At 41.7% G+C, this 19,798-nt stretch overlaps 1 protein-coding gene across 4 annotated transcripts in view; it reads right to left on the bottom strand.

Annotated features, from left to right (window-relative positions):
- The window catches only part of cep41 (centrosomal protein 41), a 40,488-nt gene that overhangs the window by 12,791 nt on the left and 7,899 nt on the right, over positions 1-19,798 (bottom strand). For 3 of the 4 annotated variants that reach the window (XM_078553061.1, XM_078553062.1, XM_078553064.1), the window contains exons 3-10: positions 19,169-19,216; positions 16,158-16,219; positions 13,764-13,841; positions 13,608-13,674; positions 13,156-13,315; positions 11,727-11,896; positions 10,349-10,416; positions 580-694 (exon numbers count right to left, since the gene is read on the bottom strand). In XM_078553061.1, the coding sequence (XP_078409187.1) occupies positions 580-694; positions 10,349-10,416; positions 11,727-11,896; positions 13,156-13,315; positions 13,608-13,674; positions 13,764-13,841; positions 16,158-16,219; positions 19,169-19,216 (768 nt within the window). The remainder of the gene's footprint in view (positions 1-579; positions 695-10,348; positions 10,417-11,726; positions 11,897-13,155; positions 13,316-13,607; positions 13,675-13,763; positions 13,842-16,157; positions 16,220-19,168; positions 19,217-19,798) is intronic. The other variant, XM_078553063.1, reaches the window with a different exon arrangement.

The following is a 19,798-nucleotide window of genomic DNA, read 5'->3' as shown; positions in this document are numbered from 1 at the left end:
TGGGATCTAATAGAAACCTATAAAATTCTAACAGGACTAGACAGGGTAGATGCAGGAAGGATGTTCCCGATAGTGGGGGAGTCCAGAACCAGGGGTCACAGTCTGAGGATGCGGGGTAGACCATTTAGGACTGAGATGAGGAGAAGTTTCTTCACCCAGAGAGTGGTGAGCCTGTGGAATTCGCTACAACAGAAAGCAGTTGAGGCCAAAACATTGTATGTTTTTAAGAAGGAGTTAGATATAGATCTTGGGGTGAAAGGGATCAAAGGATATGGGGAGAAAGCGGGAGCAGGCTATTGAGTTGGACGATCAGCCATGATCATAATGAATGGCAGAGCAGGCTCGAATGGCCCACTATTTTCTATGTTTCTATAACTTGAAATTGAGCGGGAATTAGAGATAGGCAAATCTTAATGAAAATGCAATGTTGGCACCTGTACAAAAGTTTTTTTTTTACATTGCCCTGGTTTATCTGTTACTATTCATCGTGTATCCTATCCTCCTTCAATCCTGTGTAGCTCAACTGTTCGAAGGTATCACCCAGGAGGATAAAAAAGTTTGTAGTAATAAAGCACTCACCTCCTGACAGCATGAAAAGATTCTCAAAACCTCTCTCGCACAGTGTTGTGGCAGCCTGACTAGCTATCCGTTCATCTTCATCGTAAAGCAGAATGATTTTCCCAGCTGCATTTTTCTAAGTTGAGTTGTTAAGGCACCAAATATCATCACAAACTGGCAAATTGCAAGTTAATGGCTGATTGCAGCAAAAAGGTGCTTAAAGTGAAAAAAACCAGGTCAGTGAGGGGCGAGATGGTTGATAGCAAAGGAGCAGTTCTGAATCAAAACTATAAATTTGTAAAACATTGTCTAAGTTGTTAACCAATCCCACCGGCAGAATAGCAAATCCCATAGAACGATGTCCATGATAAGCCAAAATTTCACATTGGTAAATCCGGATTAGCTGAGCTTGTCCAAGCTTGTCATATGACTGTGCCAACCAGAGGGGAGTTAGACCACGCAAGAGCGTGAAATCATTGAGTGACGGGCAAGCCATCATTTGACATCGAGGTCTTCTTGTGAAAGGATATGAAAAACCTGTGAGGATGGCTAAACCTGTGAGAAAGTTAAAATTGTTGTCGACTGGAGAGAAGGTGAAGTTGATACAGCAAGTGGAAAACAGTGGCTCATATTCAGAGAAGTGCCTTTGTGCAATATGGCCATAGGCTTGCCATCTTCATGTGACCTCTGATATCATCCTTGGTGTATAAAGGCTTGAGAGCAGAAGCTGTTACATCCGCTACTTGAAACGTGTCAGGAGTGTGCAACTGAAATCGAGTGGATTTTGATAGCTGGAAGAGAGCCAGCAGCTAAGAAACAGCACAGAATCATTAAAACTTCAGTCTGCAAATTTGTACAGGACATTGGTTACTGGGTTAAGTCAGTATGGCTTTGAATATTCTAGTACCTGCTCCTATGGAGATGAAGGCAGATTTGAAAATAAATTGGAAATTCTTCCAGTGTAAATGGCAAAACTATGCAATTGCCACAAGCTTAAACAAGAAATCTGAACAACTAAGAGTAGCAACTCTGACTCAGTGCTGGGAAAAGAATATTACAAGCAATTTGCACCTTAGACCTCACTGAGGAGCAGAAAAGCCAGTCTTGCGAAATTTTTGAGGCTTTAAGGACCCACTTTGAGCCCTCTACTAATATAATTGCTATGTGTTCAACACCAGAGTTCAGGAAGAGGAGGAGAACATTGATCAGTATGTGACTGCATTGAAATGCCTAGCTGAATCTTGAGAATTTGAGCAACTGAAGGATGATCTAATCAGAGATAGGATTGTCATATGAATAAGAGATCCTGCCATGAAAGCACATTTGCTGAGAGAAGAGAAACTTAACCTCAGAAACCTCAAGAAAGCTACTAACGTGTTGAAGCTGTGAAGTGGTCAATCATCAGCTGCAGAGTAGTGATGGAACAAGTGACGAGGCTTCGTACTCTGCTGAGAGGCAGTTCAAGCCTTCCGAGCACAAGACAATGGAAAGAGACAGCCTGGGGAGAGGGACCGCTTGAGGAGGAAAGAGATGCTGAAGCACATTCATGCAAGCCATCAAGGAATTGAGTCTATACTGAGGAAGGCAAGAGAAGTGCTCTACTGGTGAAATATGAGCAATGAGATCAAGGACCATATCAGTCAGTGCTATGCTTGTATTGAACATCAAGCTAAAGAGCCACTCATGACGTCCCAGGCGCTCTCTTTGGAACTGACTATCTTGTCATCGCTGACTACTATTCAGGCTACTGGGAGTTAGACAGGCTGATGTCAGCGACCACCAGTGAGATCATGGAATGCCTGAAAGCACACTTCAGCATTTATGGCATTCCTGACATTGTGATGAGCAACAATGGCCCTGAGTTCATGAGTAAGAAATTGCTTTGTAAATGATTGGGAAATTCATCACTACACATCATCTGCACACTACCCCTGTCAAATGGAGAGGTAGTGAAAATTGCCAAAGGAATCATCAAAAAAATTGAATAGATCTAGCACAGATGTGTACAAGGCAATCCTAGAGCGGAGAAACACACCTACTGAGAGCATGGAAAGTAGTCCAGTTCAGCGACTAATGTCACACCGCACCCAACTACTCTTCCAATAGCTAAAAAAACTACTGAAGCCAGAAGTAGTAACAGGAATGAGTAACAAAATCAAAGTGAAACAAGTGAAAGCCAAATTTCACTTGATAAAACGGCTAAATCATTGCCAGAGCTGAGAATTGGAGAGCTGGTCAGAGTGCAAACATTCAATGCTCTCAACAAAAGTCAGTCCACTTGGCAACTTGGGGCCTGTGTAGACAAGTTGTTACCTTGATAGTACAGGGTGAAAATAGATGACCAGATACATTGTCATAACCGCAGACATCTATGTACAACTGGTGAAGCTGCTCCTTCATAGCAGAGAGCTGATGAGGAAGATGTGTGTTCACCAGCCGCACAAGAAGCTGAATGACCAACAGTCCCAGAGTTCAACCATTCCCCAGCAAACGCAATGGATCAGCAGCAACAATTACCATGGCAACAACACTCACCACAACAGCGAACTTTCCTAGAGAGGCAACTTCACCCCAGGAACAAGCAGACACTGGACCAATGGCCAATAACAACCTGCACGCGTATTATTAGAGGACCTGAATGTTTTAAAGATTCTGTGTGCAATGCATGTGTAGGAACAGTTGAAAGTGGGCCAGTCTAGAATGACCAGTTTTCTGTACACGCATGATGATTTTCCTTGTGGACCATGTATGTGCCTGATTTGTTATGTAGGTTGTTTTTTTTTTTAAACGATAAGGGGGATGTTTGGAGAAGTGCCTGTGTGCGATTTGGCATAGGCATGTGACCTCTGATGACATCCTTGGTGTAAAAAGAGAAGCCATTTCATCCACCACTTGAAACAGCGTGAAACAGAAATCGGATTATCATGAAGGAGAGGGAGATTTCACCATCAACTGTGTCAGCCATTATGAAACACAAGACAAACATCTTGGAACAGTTAAACAAGCAGGCATTCTCTCCAGCGAGGAAGAGGATGAGAACGGCTGCCTTTCCTGGCGTTGAAGAAGCTTTGCTAATGTGGTTCAAGGCAGCCCGAGCAGAGAACATTCCCATCATTGGTCCAATCCTGCAGGAAGGGGGAGTTGCTCTGGCAAGGAAGCTGGGCCACATGGAGTTCACCTACAGATGACTGGACTGATTCAAGGCAAGGCATGGCATCGTCTTCCACACAGTGTGCAATGAGAGTGTGGTTACGGCAGCAATGACAGCTAATGGGCAAGACCATTTTGGAGTCAATCTCTTGAATAAGTATGCACCACAAGACACTTTTAACGCGGATTAAACAGGACTGTTTTACCATCTTTTGCCAGACCGCTCTTTGTTAATTGGTGAAACATGCATTGATGGAAAGCAAAGCAAGGAAAGTGTCACTGCTATAGTCTGTGCCAACATGGATGGCACCAAAAAACTGTCACTTCTTGTGATAGGAATATCCAGGAACCCACAGTGCTTTACGAATGTCAAGGCACTACCCATGCAGTACGAAGCTAACAAAATTGCCTGGATAACCTCCAGCATTTTTGAGGCGTGGATCAGCAAAAGGAAAGGAAAATTGCCTTAATAACAGACTACTGCCCTGCACACCTCAAAAATCGCTGACCCGAAGAGCGTCGAGTTGATGTTCTTGCCTCCCGACACCACGGCCAAGCTCCAGCCAATGGATCAGAGGTGACTAGAAATCTGATAACCCACAATCAATGGCAGCTGATCTTTCAGATTATCAATAAGAAGGAGTGCAATTGAACTGTTCTAGAGACCATGTTCATGATGAAGGAGGCATGGAAGATGGTAATGGAAGCCACAATTGCCAACTGCTTCTACCATGCTTGGTTCAAACAGCTTATGACTGCACAAAATGTTGAGAACAAGGAGGAGCAGGGTGAGGCCAACCCAACCTCATGAAGAGGCACTTTTCACTCACCTGCAGGAGGCCAGCATGGAAACTCCAGCAGAGACAACAAGGAAACTTAAGCAGAGGTGGACAATGCCATACGCTGCACAACAGAACTGACAGGTGATGTTGTTGTCTGGCGCACTGACCTCTACCTCGCAGAGGCTGTGCGTCACCTCACAGACACTTCCTCCTACCTCCCCCTGGACCATGACCCCACCACTGAACATCAGGCCATTGTTTCCAGGACTGTCACTGACCTCATCTCCTCTGGAGATCTTCTTTCCACAGCTTCCAACCTCAGTCTCCCAACCTTGGACGGCCCGTTTCTACCTCCTATCCAAAATCCACAAGCAGGACTGTCCCGGCAGACCGATCGTGTCAGCCTGTTCCTGCCCCACGGAACTCATTTCTTGCTATCTTGACGCCATTCTCTCTCCAATTGTCCAATCCCTTCCCACCTACATCCGCGATTCCTCTGACACCCTACATCATATCAACAATTTCCAGTTCCTTGGCCCCAACCACCTCCTCTTCACCATGGACGTCCAATCCCTCTACACCGCCATCCCCCACTGGGATGGTCTGAGGGCTCTCTGTTTCTTCCTCCAATAGAAGCCCGAACAATCCCCATCCACCACTACTCTCCTCCATCTGACTAAACTTGTTCTCTCACTGAACAATTTCTGCTTAAACTCGTCTCACTTCCTCCAAACAAAAGGTGTGACTATGGGTACCCGCATGGGCCCGTTATGCCTGTCTCTTTATGGGCTATGTGGAACATTCCTTGTTCCAGTCCTACTCCGGCCCCGTCTCACAACTCTTTCTCCAGTACACCAATGACTGCTCTAGTGCTGCTTCATGCTCTCATCTGGACCTGGAAAAATTTATTAATTTTGTTTCCAATTTCCACCCCTCCATCATTTTCACGTGGTCCATCTCTGACACTTCCCTTCCCTTCCTTGACCCCTCTGTCTCAATTTCTGGTGATAGACTGTCCACCAATATTCATTACAAGCCTACCGACTCCCACAGCTACCTTGACTACAGCTCCTCACACCCCGCTTCCTGTAAGGACTCCATCCCATTCTCTCAGTTCCTCCACCGCATCTGTTCTGATGATGCCACTTTCAAAAACAGTTCCTCTGACATGTCTTCCTTCTTCCTTAACTGAAGTTTTCCACCCACGGTGGTTGACAGGGCCCTCAACCGTGTCCAGCCCATCTCCCGCGCATCCGCCCTCACACCTTCCTCTCCCTCCCAGAACCATGATAGGGTCCCCCTTGTCCTCACTTATCACCCCACCAGCCTCTGCATTCAAAAGGATCATCCTCTGCCATTTCCGCCAACTCCAGCATGATGCCACCACCAAACACATCTTCCCTTCACCCCCCGGCAGCATTCCGCAGGGATCAATCCCTCCGGGACACCCTGGTCCACTCCTCCATCACCCTCTACATCTCAACCCCCTCCCACGGCACCTTCCCATGTAACCGCAGAAGGTGCAACCTGCCCCTTTACTTCCCCTCTCCTCACCGTCCAAGGACCCAAACACTCCTTTCAAGTGAAGCAGCATTTCACTTGCACTTCCCTCAATTTAGTCTACTGCATTCGCTGCTCCCAATGCGGTTTCCTCTACATTGGAGAGACCAAACGCAGACTGGGTGACCGCTTTGCGGAACACCTTCGGTCTATCCGCAAGCATGACCCAGACCTCCCCGTCGCTTGCCATTTCAACACTCCACTCTGCTCTCATGTCCGTCCTTGGCCTGCTGCAATGTTCCAGTGAAGCTCAACGCAAACTGGAGGAACAGCACCTCATCTTCCGACTAGGCACTTTACAGCCTTCCGGACTGAATATCGAGTTCAACAAATTTAGATCATGAACTCTCTCCTCCATCCCCAACCCCTTTCCGATCACCCTTTTTTCCAATAATTTATATAGATTTTATTTTTCCCACCTATTTCCATTATTTTTAAATGTATTTCTATTCATTGTTTTATCTCTACCTTTTAGCCTATTTCAATCCCTTCCTCCCACCCCACCCCCACTAGGGCTATCTGTACCTTGCTTGTCCTGCTTTCTACCCTTAATGTCACCTATTAGCACATTTCTTAGCTGATATCACCACCGTCAACACCTCTTTGTCCTTTTGTCTATGACATCTTTTGGCAATCTCCACCTATCGCTGGCCCTCTATCCAGCTCTACTTATCCCACCCACCCCCTTTCACCTCTCTTCTATTTTTCCTTAGTTCTGTTGAAGAGTCATACGGACTCGAAACATTAACTGTGTTCCTCTCTGCAGATGCTGTCAGACCTGCTGAGTTTTCCCAGGTATTTTTATTTTTGTTTTGGATTTCCAGCATCCGCAGTTTTTTGCTTTTATGCAGATGCAGCATGTTCTTCAACCAAGGAAGCTGATGAACCTGAAGAATCCAATGCATGCCCGCCCATTTGCCTGCCTGTTTCCCCAGCTGATGGTGCAAAGGCCATAGAGATGCTCCAGGATTTCACACTACAGCACAAAAACACCATTGTTTGACTGCAGTGACGACATGTTGGACTGTATCGTGCATGTCTGAGGACAACATGCTAAGCAGAAAAAGATTACAGAGTTTTTCCAGAGCAACACCTGACAATTTTCATTGCAAAGCTCCAGCCTTTAACAAGGTCAGGCCCTTGTAGGGTGTGAACAAATTGAATAAAGGCTTTTTCATACATTTACTGCTTTACTGTGTTTTTGTTTGGCATTTGAATCTATTGTTTTTGACATAGACTGTGTTTGTAGGGAAATCAGTTACATAAAGATGCATTCACATGGAAATGGGGCCCCCTCGGCTATCATGAAGGTCCGCTTAACACAAGTTTCTGAGCAGATCCCCTGGGATTCAACTCATCGGGATTTTACTATACAACACTAGATAATGCATGAATGCACTAGGAGAATATTGCAATGTACCTCCTCACCAATACCAATTGGAACTATTAGCTTCATTATTGCCTGAAGGTCTTCAGCTACAAGAACACTCCAACAACAGGAATGCTTAGGGGTTTTCTAGAGAGGGAAATACATGGGGCTGAACTTTATGTTGATCAGGCGTAAAACAGCGTCCCAACGTCATCGCTTACTCGCACGATATTTCGGTTGCCGGGCACCCGCTGACAATTAAGAGGCCTATTAAGGCCTTTAATCAATTAATTAAAAGCAACTTTTCACTGCCTGTGCAACCTTATGGTTGGCATGCAGGTGAATCAGCCAGGCGGCCTTTGGATTTTTTATGAAACCTCAACCACTGGCGGAATGAGGTTTCCAAAAATAATTTTAAAAAAGTAAAAATTTTTAGACATCATTTTTAATATGTCCCTGTTCATGTGACTGAGTCACATGTGGAGACATGTTTCTCTCATTTTTAAAATCTTTATTTCTATTTCTACAAATCTTCAGCTCCCTGCCATCAGTGCGCACTCCCCCACGCATGCGCAGACCTCTGCACTCGCACTCCTTCCGCCCCCACCCCAGCAGCATTTCACGCTGGCTGGCCGTTAATTGGCCAGCCAGTGTGAAATCGTGGTCGGGAGCCGATTGCAGTCAGCGGGCCTGCCCACCGCGCCTAACTGCCAACTGGAAAATCCTGCCCATGGGGACAAAGCCAAATTATTTTTCTGAGCTATGAAGAGATAAACAACATGAGGGGGAAATTGTTTGCACTAAAAGTTGTGACATTATGCAAGGGTGGTAATTAATATGGCAACACCCTACCTTGTTGGGACTGGGGAATTATGCTCATCTAAGTAAGGGCTGAAATTTTACAGTTTAAGTGAAATGAATCAAGACAGTCAAGACTCAATATAATTCCTAGCATTTGTTGGGCCACAGCTTAAAAACCAGCCATAAATTAGCAGTGTCACTCAGAATAGCGCTAAGGATGTGAGGAATGAGATTAGATTAAAAAAAAACATTTTCTTCGCTTTGCTAAGAGCTGGACTTAAGAGCAGATTCCAATTGTCGAAGAACAATGAAAACAAAACTGCAGATGCAAATATGAAAAACTCTTCTCCCATTGTTGTTGCAGGGATTGGGGTCCGAGAAAGAGAATGAAAGGGAGCTTTATTCTGCATCTGGCTTATTCAACTATTAGTTCTTGTTGTGTGCAAAAAGTGAAAGGGCTTTCTGTTTCCTAACATTAAGAAAACACTCACATCGAACACCAACGGTGACTGAAGGCTGGATAAAAAGGGAAAAGTGCATAAGTTAGACAGGGTAAACCTCTTTCTATTCCAGCTTCAGCTTCACAAGGGCATTCTGAAGTGTTACATTTCTGGAGGTGGGTGGCGTAGTGGGTTAACACACTGCCCTTTAATCTGTGTAACCATCAAATCTATCTATTCTAATTAAATGAAAATTGGTTAGCTGCAAGAATTTCAAGTGAAATGAGTTTAGGCAGATTCAATCTAATTCTAATTAATATAAATGCATCTTTGCAATCTTATTTGATGGCCATAGGGGTGGCTAATGTACAGAAGTTCACATTAGTGCAGTAGGTGGTCATCTTCTGAAGTTAGGATTAGAGAATATAGCCTATCCTTGACTAAAGGCTGCTCGATCTTTAACAGCGATGACCCAAATGTTTCCGTAAAAGTTTAAATTTACAATTACCACATAAACTGCCCTTATGCCAAACCACGTGTAGATAATCATCAAAAACAAGATGGGTTGAAACAACAACGAAGTAACCTTGCCATGATCCCTACTGGGGGGGGGGAAAGGAAATTCTCAGTAAAATCAGCCTGGGCTGGATTCAAGACTGGGCTCTAAAGGCAAAAGAGCAGAGATCAAACCCAATTCACCAGTTTATTTTTATTCATTCATGCGATACGGGTGTCGCTGGCTAATGGCAGCAATCTTGGCGAAGACACTAGAAGCACTCCCTACTTTTATTTTATTCATCATTGAAGGGATGTGGGCACTTATTGCACATCCCTAATTGCCCTCGAGAAGGTGGTGGCGAACTGCCTTCTTGAACCCCTGCAGTCCATGTGATGTAAGTACACCCACAGTGGTGTTAGGGAGGGAGTTCCAGGATTTTGACCCAGTGACAGTGAAGGAATGGCGATATATTTCCAAGTCTGGGTGGTGAGTGGCTTGAGGGGAACTTCCAGGCGGTGGTGTTCCCATGTGTCTGCTGCCCTTTCCCTTCTAGATGGTACTGGTCATGGGTTTGGAACGTGTTGTCTAAGGATCCTTAGTGAGTTCCTGCAGTGCATCCTGTAGATTGTGCATCGGTGGTGGAGGGAGTGAACGTTTGTGGATGGTGCGAATCAAGTGGGTTGCTTTGTCCTGGATGGTGTCAAGCTTTTTGAGTGTTGTTGGAGCTGCACTCACCCAGGCAAGTGGAGAGTATTCCATCACACTCCTGACTTGTGCCTTGTAGATGGTGGACAGGCTTTGGGGAGTCAGTTGGTGAGTTATTTGCTGCAGGATTCCTAGCCTCTGACCTACTCTTGCAGCCACAGTATTTATATGGCTAGTCCAGTTTAGTTTTTGGTCAATGGTAACCCCTTGAGTGTTGATAGTGGGGGATTTAGCAATGGTTATGCAATTGAATGTCAAGGGGCAATAAGTTAGATTCTCTCTTGTTGGAGATGGTTATTGGCTGGCACTTGTGTGGTGTGAATGTTACTTGCTACTTGTCAGCCCAAGCCTGGATATTGTCCAGGTCTTGCTGCATTTGGACATAGAGTGCTTCAGCGTCAGTCCCTCCAATAACTTAACTGAATGGGAACCTAATTTCACAACCTGGCCACTTATTACACATATCTGAAGACTTAAAGGATACATAGTCTAGAATCTCCTTTGTATGAGGGTTCATAGTCCTAGACAACATTGCTATAGGATAACTGTAGGCTGCAAGACAAAGGGAAACAATTTCAGTCACAATGGGCTGAGCAGTTTTAAGTAACAGCACAAGTTCTATAGCAAGAATCTATCTATATGATTAAAAGTCTCATACCTAGCATGCATCCATTACATTTCAAGCGTAAGACACACAAAGTGAATATCACTATCAGTTACACTTACTCAATTGCTGAAAGGTCATTCATACAAAAGCTAATTGCAACTAATCATTTAGCAATATTGATTGACTGCATAGTGAACCGTCATGGAAGAGAGACACGGGCATTCAGTACAAATTCAGACTCAGCAAAGGACTGAACCTTAGTGATGCTTAAAAGAGAAATAGCATCCTCAGGCTAGCTTCTCCAGCATTTCACACAATGACCTTCCATTCAGAGAGCATTGTTGACTTAGAGTATTGGGGAGTATATTTTTACAATTAAATTACTGAATAATTTAAAGTGCAATATCCATATGACATTATTATTTTATAATGGTCAATGAATGCTAAAGAATTATTGGTATTTAATACCCTCTATTTGTTGAAGGCAAGAAATACACATGCGGGATACTAAAGATCATTGATGCTATTGTACGAGATTTTATAGAGATTACGAATTTGCTCTCTGATGCAAAGGTTTACAAGCTGGTAGCATGTATTGAGATTTTGAGCACAAAGGCCAGCACACCCCACTGGATAACTATGAGCCTATGGGGTGTACAGGCCATCATACCCTAATTGTCAATGTACTGATGGCACGCGAAGCTCTGTGCCAGGACCAAAGATTTGTTAAACATAGCTTCATACCCCAGGTTTTATTTCAAACCAATTGGAGAAGAGGGACAATATTGTGGCAATGCAGTTTGCCCAAAACAATGTGTCCACCATGTTCTGACCAAAATACTAAAGAAAACGTGCAAGAAACAAACAAAATAAGTAATTTATGGTATAAGAAGAATTCATTCTACAGTCACTCAGAGTACTCCGTAAAAACATAGGAGTAAATTTTCAGCTTCACTGCATGGGTAATAAGCTAGCAGAGCAGAATTCCTGCCAATTATATAACCTGTTCCATTGAGATCATTGGAATGAAAAAGAAAATCAGGCCGATTCTATAACAGTTGGGCAATCCACTGAACCAGATTATCATCCACACAGGGAAGCCAAGAATTTACCTGACACTGTCAATTTACCATAGGAAGTTGTATCAGTTATTAGCTATAATAATCATTGCAATCTGCAACAAATATATTACTATTTAACCCCCATTCTCATCGATTACACTTATGATTAGCATAATAACATCCTTATCCTTTACCTCCAATAACGTGACATTGATCATAGGCATCACGATCTCGTACATCCAACAACAAATAAGGACAGTCTGGGTATGGTCCTTCTGTTTTTTCAGGACAGGGGCAGCGCTCAGGGTGGGACAATTTCTGAGTCTCCTTCTCAACATCTATTTCCCCAACACCACTGATAACACTGCAGAGAAAAATAAAAACTGTTGACAGATCACTTACCATCAGTCTTTAATACAATTATGAACACTAATAGTTTAGTTTGAAATGCAAAATTTTAAAAACATATACTAGTTACATTTTGGACAAAGAAATAAGGGGTGCTTAGAAATTATACACCCAATTCCACAATAGTTCATTTGGTAAGAGTACTGTTCAGTGTGGAAACGAGTCAAAAAGGTCAGGAATGTTCTCAGTCCGATAACAGGTCTGAGCTCATCTCTGCGGGGCAATGGTAGGGACACTACAATTGACATCCACTGCCTTGAATTTGGGAAGGAAGAAACAATTGAAAAAAAAACATCAGTCAGGGTTCGCACTCCTAATCCCTATCCAGTGACTCCTTTTCAAAAATCTATATGTGTACAGGCCAGACGAAAAGGTCAGGCTCAGCAGATGCTCACATAGGTTCCAGTTATCCTTTGCTTAGGCTCAGAGATGAAGAGTGCCGAGATAACAAATGGTACCCACTGCCTTTGGGGCCTATCCCAGTAAAAGTTAACACGTTTGGGAAGGGAAACACGAGGGAGTTAGAAATTATAAACACATAGTTCAGTCTTTATTTTCCCCAATCTTAAAATAAATTTTCCCTATCTTTAAAATCTGCCCGTAATTTTCCATTTTCACCTTATAGAAAGCACTTTTGGCAAAATTTTATTTTGCAATCCTCAAAGTTGACCTCTGGTAGGAATATTGATATAGGGCCCTCTGCACGAGGTGATCTGGTCCTAAATTGTAACCAGTACTAATATCAAATCAAGAAAAATAAAGCTGATCACATATAAAATGAGCATGATTTTATGCTTGGGTTGTCAAGGCATTCGCAAACCATTACTAAGAAAAGACCTCAAACTATGAGTGAAAATTTTAACTGACTGCCAACTGTTTGCAAGAAATGTCAATCAAGTTAGTCATATCTAACTGAGAATTATAATCTAATGTTTCAGATGGGGCTGACCAAAATGAAACATCCTAGCTGAAATGTTTATTATTCTTTCCCTTTAAGATACTGACTGACCTGTTGTGGATATCCAGAATTGTACTGCTTCTAAAAAAAATAACATAAAATTGCCCAGAATTCATTTCTTGGCAATTAAAACTACAAAGGCTCATTTTACAAAGTTTTTCCCTAATTTTCAGGCAGATGGAACTAATTGTCTGCGATGATAAAGAAAAAATTTGATAAATATCAAATCATGGCTTTCTTTTTAGTACAATCCTTACCTTTGGAGGGTGGAGCGGGGTGAAAGTGGTTTCTCGCCTGACTCATCCTTAGTTATTAATTCTATCGGAGATTTCTGTGGCACTTCCACAGGACCTTCTTCACCATTGACCTTTATTGCACGGAGCTCGGGCTCTAGTGTAGAAAGCACTGAATTCGAGCCTGGGGGAAACAAGTTGAAACTCAAATCTAAAAAGTCCATTCAGAAGAGGACTTTTCACAGCAGATTTCTACATGGCAATTCAAAATAAGTTCAAACTCTTAGCTATATGTTATTAAATAAATTGCATAAGAAAAATAAAGTTAACAGGTGTGGTGTTGCTCATTATCATGTCCTCTTCCACCTGTAAACAAGGCAAAGTATCTTATGAAATCCCTTACCTTGAAAACTTTAACTAATTCTAATTGTTAATAGTTCTTTAGAACAGATAACTTACTGATACTCAATACCAACCTTCCTCCCGTTGTAGTTCTTCTAACATCCCATCACCTTGTTCATTCACAGAAGCCACCTGTAGCACCTAAGGATAACACAAAGTCAACTGACATTTAAATACTGTACTAAATTTTCCAACGGAATAAATGTATTTTAAAATTTAATACTCCTCACATTTCTGCAACTGCAATTGGTCCAAGGGATGTACATTTTGCATAGCCCTTCCCTCCTGTGTACCAAAGTATAGGCATACTAAAGAGAAATCACAAGGCCAGTGGTTTCCTTCAGAATTCAGATGATTTCATTATCTGCAAGAGTGCAACTCAATTGGTTTATAGCCATCTTCAGAAATCAATATTAGATTATAGCCTTGAGATCAATCTCAACTGTGTAGCATTTACATCAGATTTGAGGGCAGTCTGGGTACCATGGGAAAAATCTGAGGGACATCCATCCTTAAACTGCACCAAGATGCCAACATCTGCCCTTTTACCTCCAACTTTTCCACAGTCCAGGGTCCCAAACAATCCTTCCAGGTGAAATGATGACTTATTTGTGCACATTTCAATTTAGTTTACTGACTTCACTGCTCACGATGTCAAGATGATGTATCCTCTACACTGGGGAGACCAAATGCAAGTTGGGTGACCACTTTCCAGAACACTCAGTCCACAAGAATGGCCTTGAACTTCCAGTCACATGTCATGTTAATTCTTTGCCTGACTCTGACCTCTGTCCTAAGCCTCCTACACTGTGCCAAAGAAGCTCAACGGAAGATCATGGGGCAGCACCACATCGTTCAATTAGGCGCCTGACGTCCTTCCAGATTTAACATTGGGTTCAACAATTCCAAATTGTAACAACTACCCCCAAGTCTTTACTTTACATGTTCTATTACCAACTTATAGCTATATAACATACTTAATGCAATAAAATGTCCCAAGGGGTTTACGAGTGCATTATAAAACAAAGTATGCCACTGAGCCACATAAGGAAATACTAGGTCAGATGAATAAAAGCTTGGCCAAAGAGGTAGGTTTTAAGGAGTGTCTTAAAGGAGGAAAGTGAGGTAGAGAGGCAGAGAGGTGTAGGGAGGGAATTCCAGAGCTTGGAGCCTAGGCAACTGAAGGTGTGGCCACCAATGGTGCAGTGATTAAAATTGGAGATGCACAAAAGGCCAGAATTAGAGGAGTGCAGATATCTCAGGGGATTGTGCGTCTGGAGGAGATTACAGAAGTAGGAAGTGGCAAGGTTATGGAGGGAATTTGAAAACAAGGTTAAGAATCTTAAAATCAAGACCTTGCTTGACCTGGATCCAATGTAGGTCAGTGAACACAGGGGTGATAGAGGAAAGGGACTTGCTTCGAGTTAAGACATGGGCAGCAGAGTTTTGGATGACCTCAAGTTCACGGAGGGTAGAATGTGGGAAACAAGCCAGGAGTGTGTTGGAATAGTCAAATCTAGAGGTAATGATGGCATGAATGAAGGTTTCAGCATCAGATGAGCTGAGATGGGTGAAGTTGGGCAATGCTACAGAGGTGGAAATAGGCTGTCTTAATGGTGGCACGGTTACGAGGTCGGAAGTTCATCTCGGTGTGAAATGTGACACCAAGATTGAGAACAGGCTGGCTTAATCTCAGACTGTTTCCAGGGAGATGGATGGAGTCAGTAGCTAGGGAACAGAGTTTGGAACAGGAACTAAAAGCCACAGCTTCAGTCTTCCCAAGATTTAATTGGAGGAAATTTCTGCTCAAACAGTACAGGATGTCGAAAAGCAATCTGATACTTTAACAACAGCGGAGGAATCGATAGAGATGACGATGAGGTGGAGCTGGGTGTCGTCAGCGTACCATGTTGATGAAAAATGGTGGGGTGGGGGGGGCAAGATTAGAACCTTGGGGATACCAAACCATGGGAGCTGGAAGGGAAGCCATTGAAAGTGATTTTCTGGCTACCATTAGATAAATAATAATGGAACCACATGAAAGCAGTCCCACCAAGCTGGATTGCCTTCCATCCCATCACAGATCTTCCCTTCTCGTATTTTCCTGCTTCTGAATATGCTTAAAATCTCTAACTTTTTCCAGTTCTGACAACAGGTCATCAACAGGAAACGTTAACTTTGTTTCTGTCGCCACGGATATCACTGGAAATACTCGGCAGATCAGGTATCTTCTGTTTTTATATCTTAAACCTCGCCAGTTAGTTCAGAGTAGCACAGGCAAAATCCAAGAAAAAGGAAGGAGAGAAAATACCTTGAAAACGAAGTCTTATCTAAAAAAAGATGTGGGATTTTAATGTTGAACTAATTTTGTAAACTTTGTGTCACTCATCCCCAAGCCTTTCAAACTGAAAAACTGAGAGCAAGAGCATCTAATGTTATTAATACAAGCTTACAGGGCATTTACACTGTCATTGCTTAAAAGGAAATAATATAAACATTATCTATCAATTTCAAAGAAGTGCATCTATACTGAAACGCAAATGTTATGAGAATCTTTTATGAGCCAATAGTTCAATTATGGACTATATCCCATAGGGCAACAAACCATAAATGGGAGCACTTACCAGCTGGGCAAATGTGGTGACTTTCAATCTTTTGAATAATTCATCTCTTTTATATCTATAATCTATTATGAGGAAAAAAGGGAAATTGAACTATGATTATTTTAAATTCTCATTTCAACAGTCATTACATTGCAAAATACACAAGAGCTTAAATTTGCAAAATGAATCTTCTTTGCACCAAATGCAGTCTTTGAGGGTACAGGGTGACATCTACTGTATGGATGTCACATGATTACAGGTTACAGCCAGGCAGAATGGATATGTGGAGTGCCCAAGTCAATTGCTAAACATTCAACCACGATAAAAATGGTTTATCGGTGATGCTTTTAGTACAATTAGATGATCTTGACAATGGATCAATCAGCTGATCATGAATTACCATTAAATATTGATGTGGATTTCTAACCTATCACTGTACTTTTCAGCTGCCGTCACCTTCAGGGCCTATAATGCTCATAACCTCACGGACCCTGTTAACTCCTTTCAACAGTATACTACATTTACTGAAAATTCATTAACCTATTGAGTACTGAGTTCAGCCAAATATTTCCATACATAGGCACACATTAGGCATGTAAAGGAAGGAATAATTCTGGGAACCATTTGAGAAAAACATTGCTGTGTTGTTTGCTTGTTAGACAACTGCCAGCATTTCAATATGCAATATGAGGGTATATATGATTATTCCAAGAAAATAGACCAATATTTAACAGGGGTCAGGCTCAACACTAGTTTGTTGGTTTTACCTCTGCTTCAATAAAATGGCTAGATATTTATTGAATGTACCTTGCACTATCAGTGCCTTACAGTGAAAAGTCAAGCTATTTAAATTGTCAGACCCTTGAAGAGAACCCTCTATAATACCAGTAAATTCTTACATAGCTTTAAACACTATGAATTTTATTTATAATGGTAATTTAGAGCTTAGCCAGAATAGTCCCTGGCCAGTCAGGACAAGATTGGCTCATTTTTCTTTAAATCAGCTGTGTCCAATAGGTGATATTTCAAGTCAAAAAATTCTGGAAGTTTGTATTCAATTTCCCCTCATCCTTTATGTTGATTTTGGGCTGCTTTATGTGACTTTATATCATGCTCGATACCAGAAGCCTTTTAATTTATCCATGTTGGCAAGTTAGTTTAAAATTGTTAAACAGATGAAAGAAAATTAAAACACTTTAAAAAGTTTTATCTGTAAATAAAGCTCAAAATGGTGTTGGGTGGGGCCAATGGTCTATGCAGTTTGTCACCTGGACTCCGGTTCTCACGAGAGCTGCAAGCTGTGCAAAATACATATTTTGGTAGTTTAATTGGCAAATAACAAATATCTGACAGGCCTTCATCTGCTCTTTTTCCTTCACTCTGATTCTATATTGGATTTGAAGCTTTTTGCTATCAGCGAGTGTTCTTCCCCTGCAATTTCACCAGTCCCTGTGAATCCTCTCTTCATGCAATTCTAATCAGTGCACCTTCACCATTGCACTTCACTATATGATCACTCCCTTTAAATTAGATATCATTGGGCATGCAAAAATATAACAAAGAGCTCCCTTACCTTGATCTTGCTTACTATTTGGTGATTCCTCACGGCTGATGGCTGACATTATGCACATTTACTTTTAGGCCAACTTTATGTTCAAAAAGTATTTTGTACTTTAACTGCTGGTAAACACCACACTTACTGGTGTTATTTACAACATTGACTTTGAGCCTTCCTACAGTTTGCTAAAAACGTACCAATTCACTGAAAATGTTCTGCTACGTTTACACATCTTATGTGGAATGACATTATCTTATGTAACTAAAGGGATATTTATTGAAGTCTATTCATTAAGCACTCTGGTTACCTGGGACACAGTGAAGTTACTGTGCTGACCATTGCAATTAGCTGTGTTAACAAAGGAGGCAGTGTCGCTTATCCATGAGAAAATCTGGCATCTTTTCATAGTCTTCAATTCCTTTCACCAAGGGAAAAGTACCTATACAGGTTTACAACTCTTAATAAATTGCCTTTTGTAAAATCACTGGCCACTTCAGAAAAGTTCAAAAGAAAATGTTATTTAAAATTCCTTCCTGGAAAACAAAATTTTTAGAAAAAAGAAAAATGATTCCTTTTGCTCAGATATTTGGCTACCATGGTGAATTTCTGACATCGAACCTACTCAGGAAGGAATGGCATTCTTCTCACTGTATTATTCTTCTAGTGAAGAGCTTTACAAGAAGATTTTCAATTGAAAAATGGCAGTACCAGGTACAATATACAGTCCTCCCAAATCATGGGTGAAACAGGATTAGTCACCCAGGCATGCACTAGTCTGTCCCCTAGCAGTTACAGCATGACATTAGAGAAACCTAGACAGTAGTTCATCTGTCACACCATTCAGGATGCAAAATGGTGTTTGGAGGACAAAAATTGTTTTTTTTATGTGTTTACATTCACATCCATATTTTGTGAAGCCACTATACATTTTGACAACATGGTAAGGAAGGAACCTTAATTCATTAGCTTTCTTTGCACAGTTGTGCATATGGTGGGAGAAATGCAAGTAAAGGGTTTATTTTCTTTAGTCTTAGTCTTGTGGACGAGCTGGGGGCAAAGAGATACAGAACCAGGGTGCCGCACCTAGCAAGGGCTCTGATGTTTGTGTTTCTGTTCTTAATTTGCCTGTATAACAATAGTGACCGCACTTCAAAATAATCTACTCGTTGTAATATAGTGGGATATTTTGAAGACTTGATAAACACAAGCTCTTTCTTAACTGGCTTTTTGTGAGTTGCAGATGCCCAGTTGACTCTCCTGTGCTGGGCCATCACTTTGCAGCCCAAGAGTTACCTTACTATAACAAACATCTCATCTATAGCCAAAGGTCAGTACCACAACTAACCAGGAGAGCCACAGTGGTTCATTTTAGCTCTCTATTCATTGCAAACATTTGCGTCATGTAACATTTTTGACCATTCACCACTTGTCAACTTAATACAATTACTTCTCAGGGGGAAAAAAAATCACCTACTTCTTCTTAACTCTTCAATTTTTTCCATATACTTTGAAAGGCTGTATCCTGCAAAAATGAAGTATTTCAGTTAGAATAAATCACAGCAGTCAGCATGATTGCACAATAGAGACACCAACATCAAGATATTATTCAGAACTAATGCAGTACCAAATCACAATGCTTGAGAATTCAAATTTAAAAGCAGAGTAAGTTTTTTTTTAGGAAAAAACTATTTTCTGCTGAGTTGCCTGGTAGCAAAAGTAACACAAGGAATGATTGCATAGTGAGGTTATAAAGTTAAATCTCATTTGTTTTGCAATACGAAAGTGCTTTATTAAAAATGGAATTAACTGAAAGTGTTTCATTATTTTTCAGAGAAAGTTATTTTTCCTGCTGTTGACTGACAATGGGGGATATTAATTATCCTAATGTAACTAGGATAGTAACAGTGTAGAGGGTATTTCTGAAATGTGTATATGAGAACTTTTGTTTCCAGCTCAATGAGGGAGGAAGCAGGGTTGTATCTAGCTCTAGGGAATGAAGTGGGACAAGTGGAGCATGTTTTAGTAGGGAAGCATTTGGGAAATAGCAATTATAATATCAGATTTAGAATAGTTATGGAAAAGGGCAAGGAGCAACGAAGGGTAA

This window comes from Cetorhinus maximus, chromosome 12, assembly GCF_964194155.1.
Source record: "Cetorhinus maximus chromosome 12, sCetMax3.hap1.1, whole genome shotgun sequence".
NCBI classification, from domain to species: Eukaryota; Metazoa; Chordata; class Chondrichthyes; order Lamniformes; family Cetorhinidae; genus Cetorhinus; species Cetorhinus maximus.
This window is presented reverse-complemented; position numbering and strand designations above follow the sequence as displayed.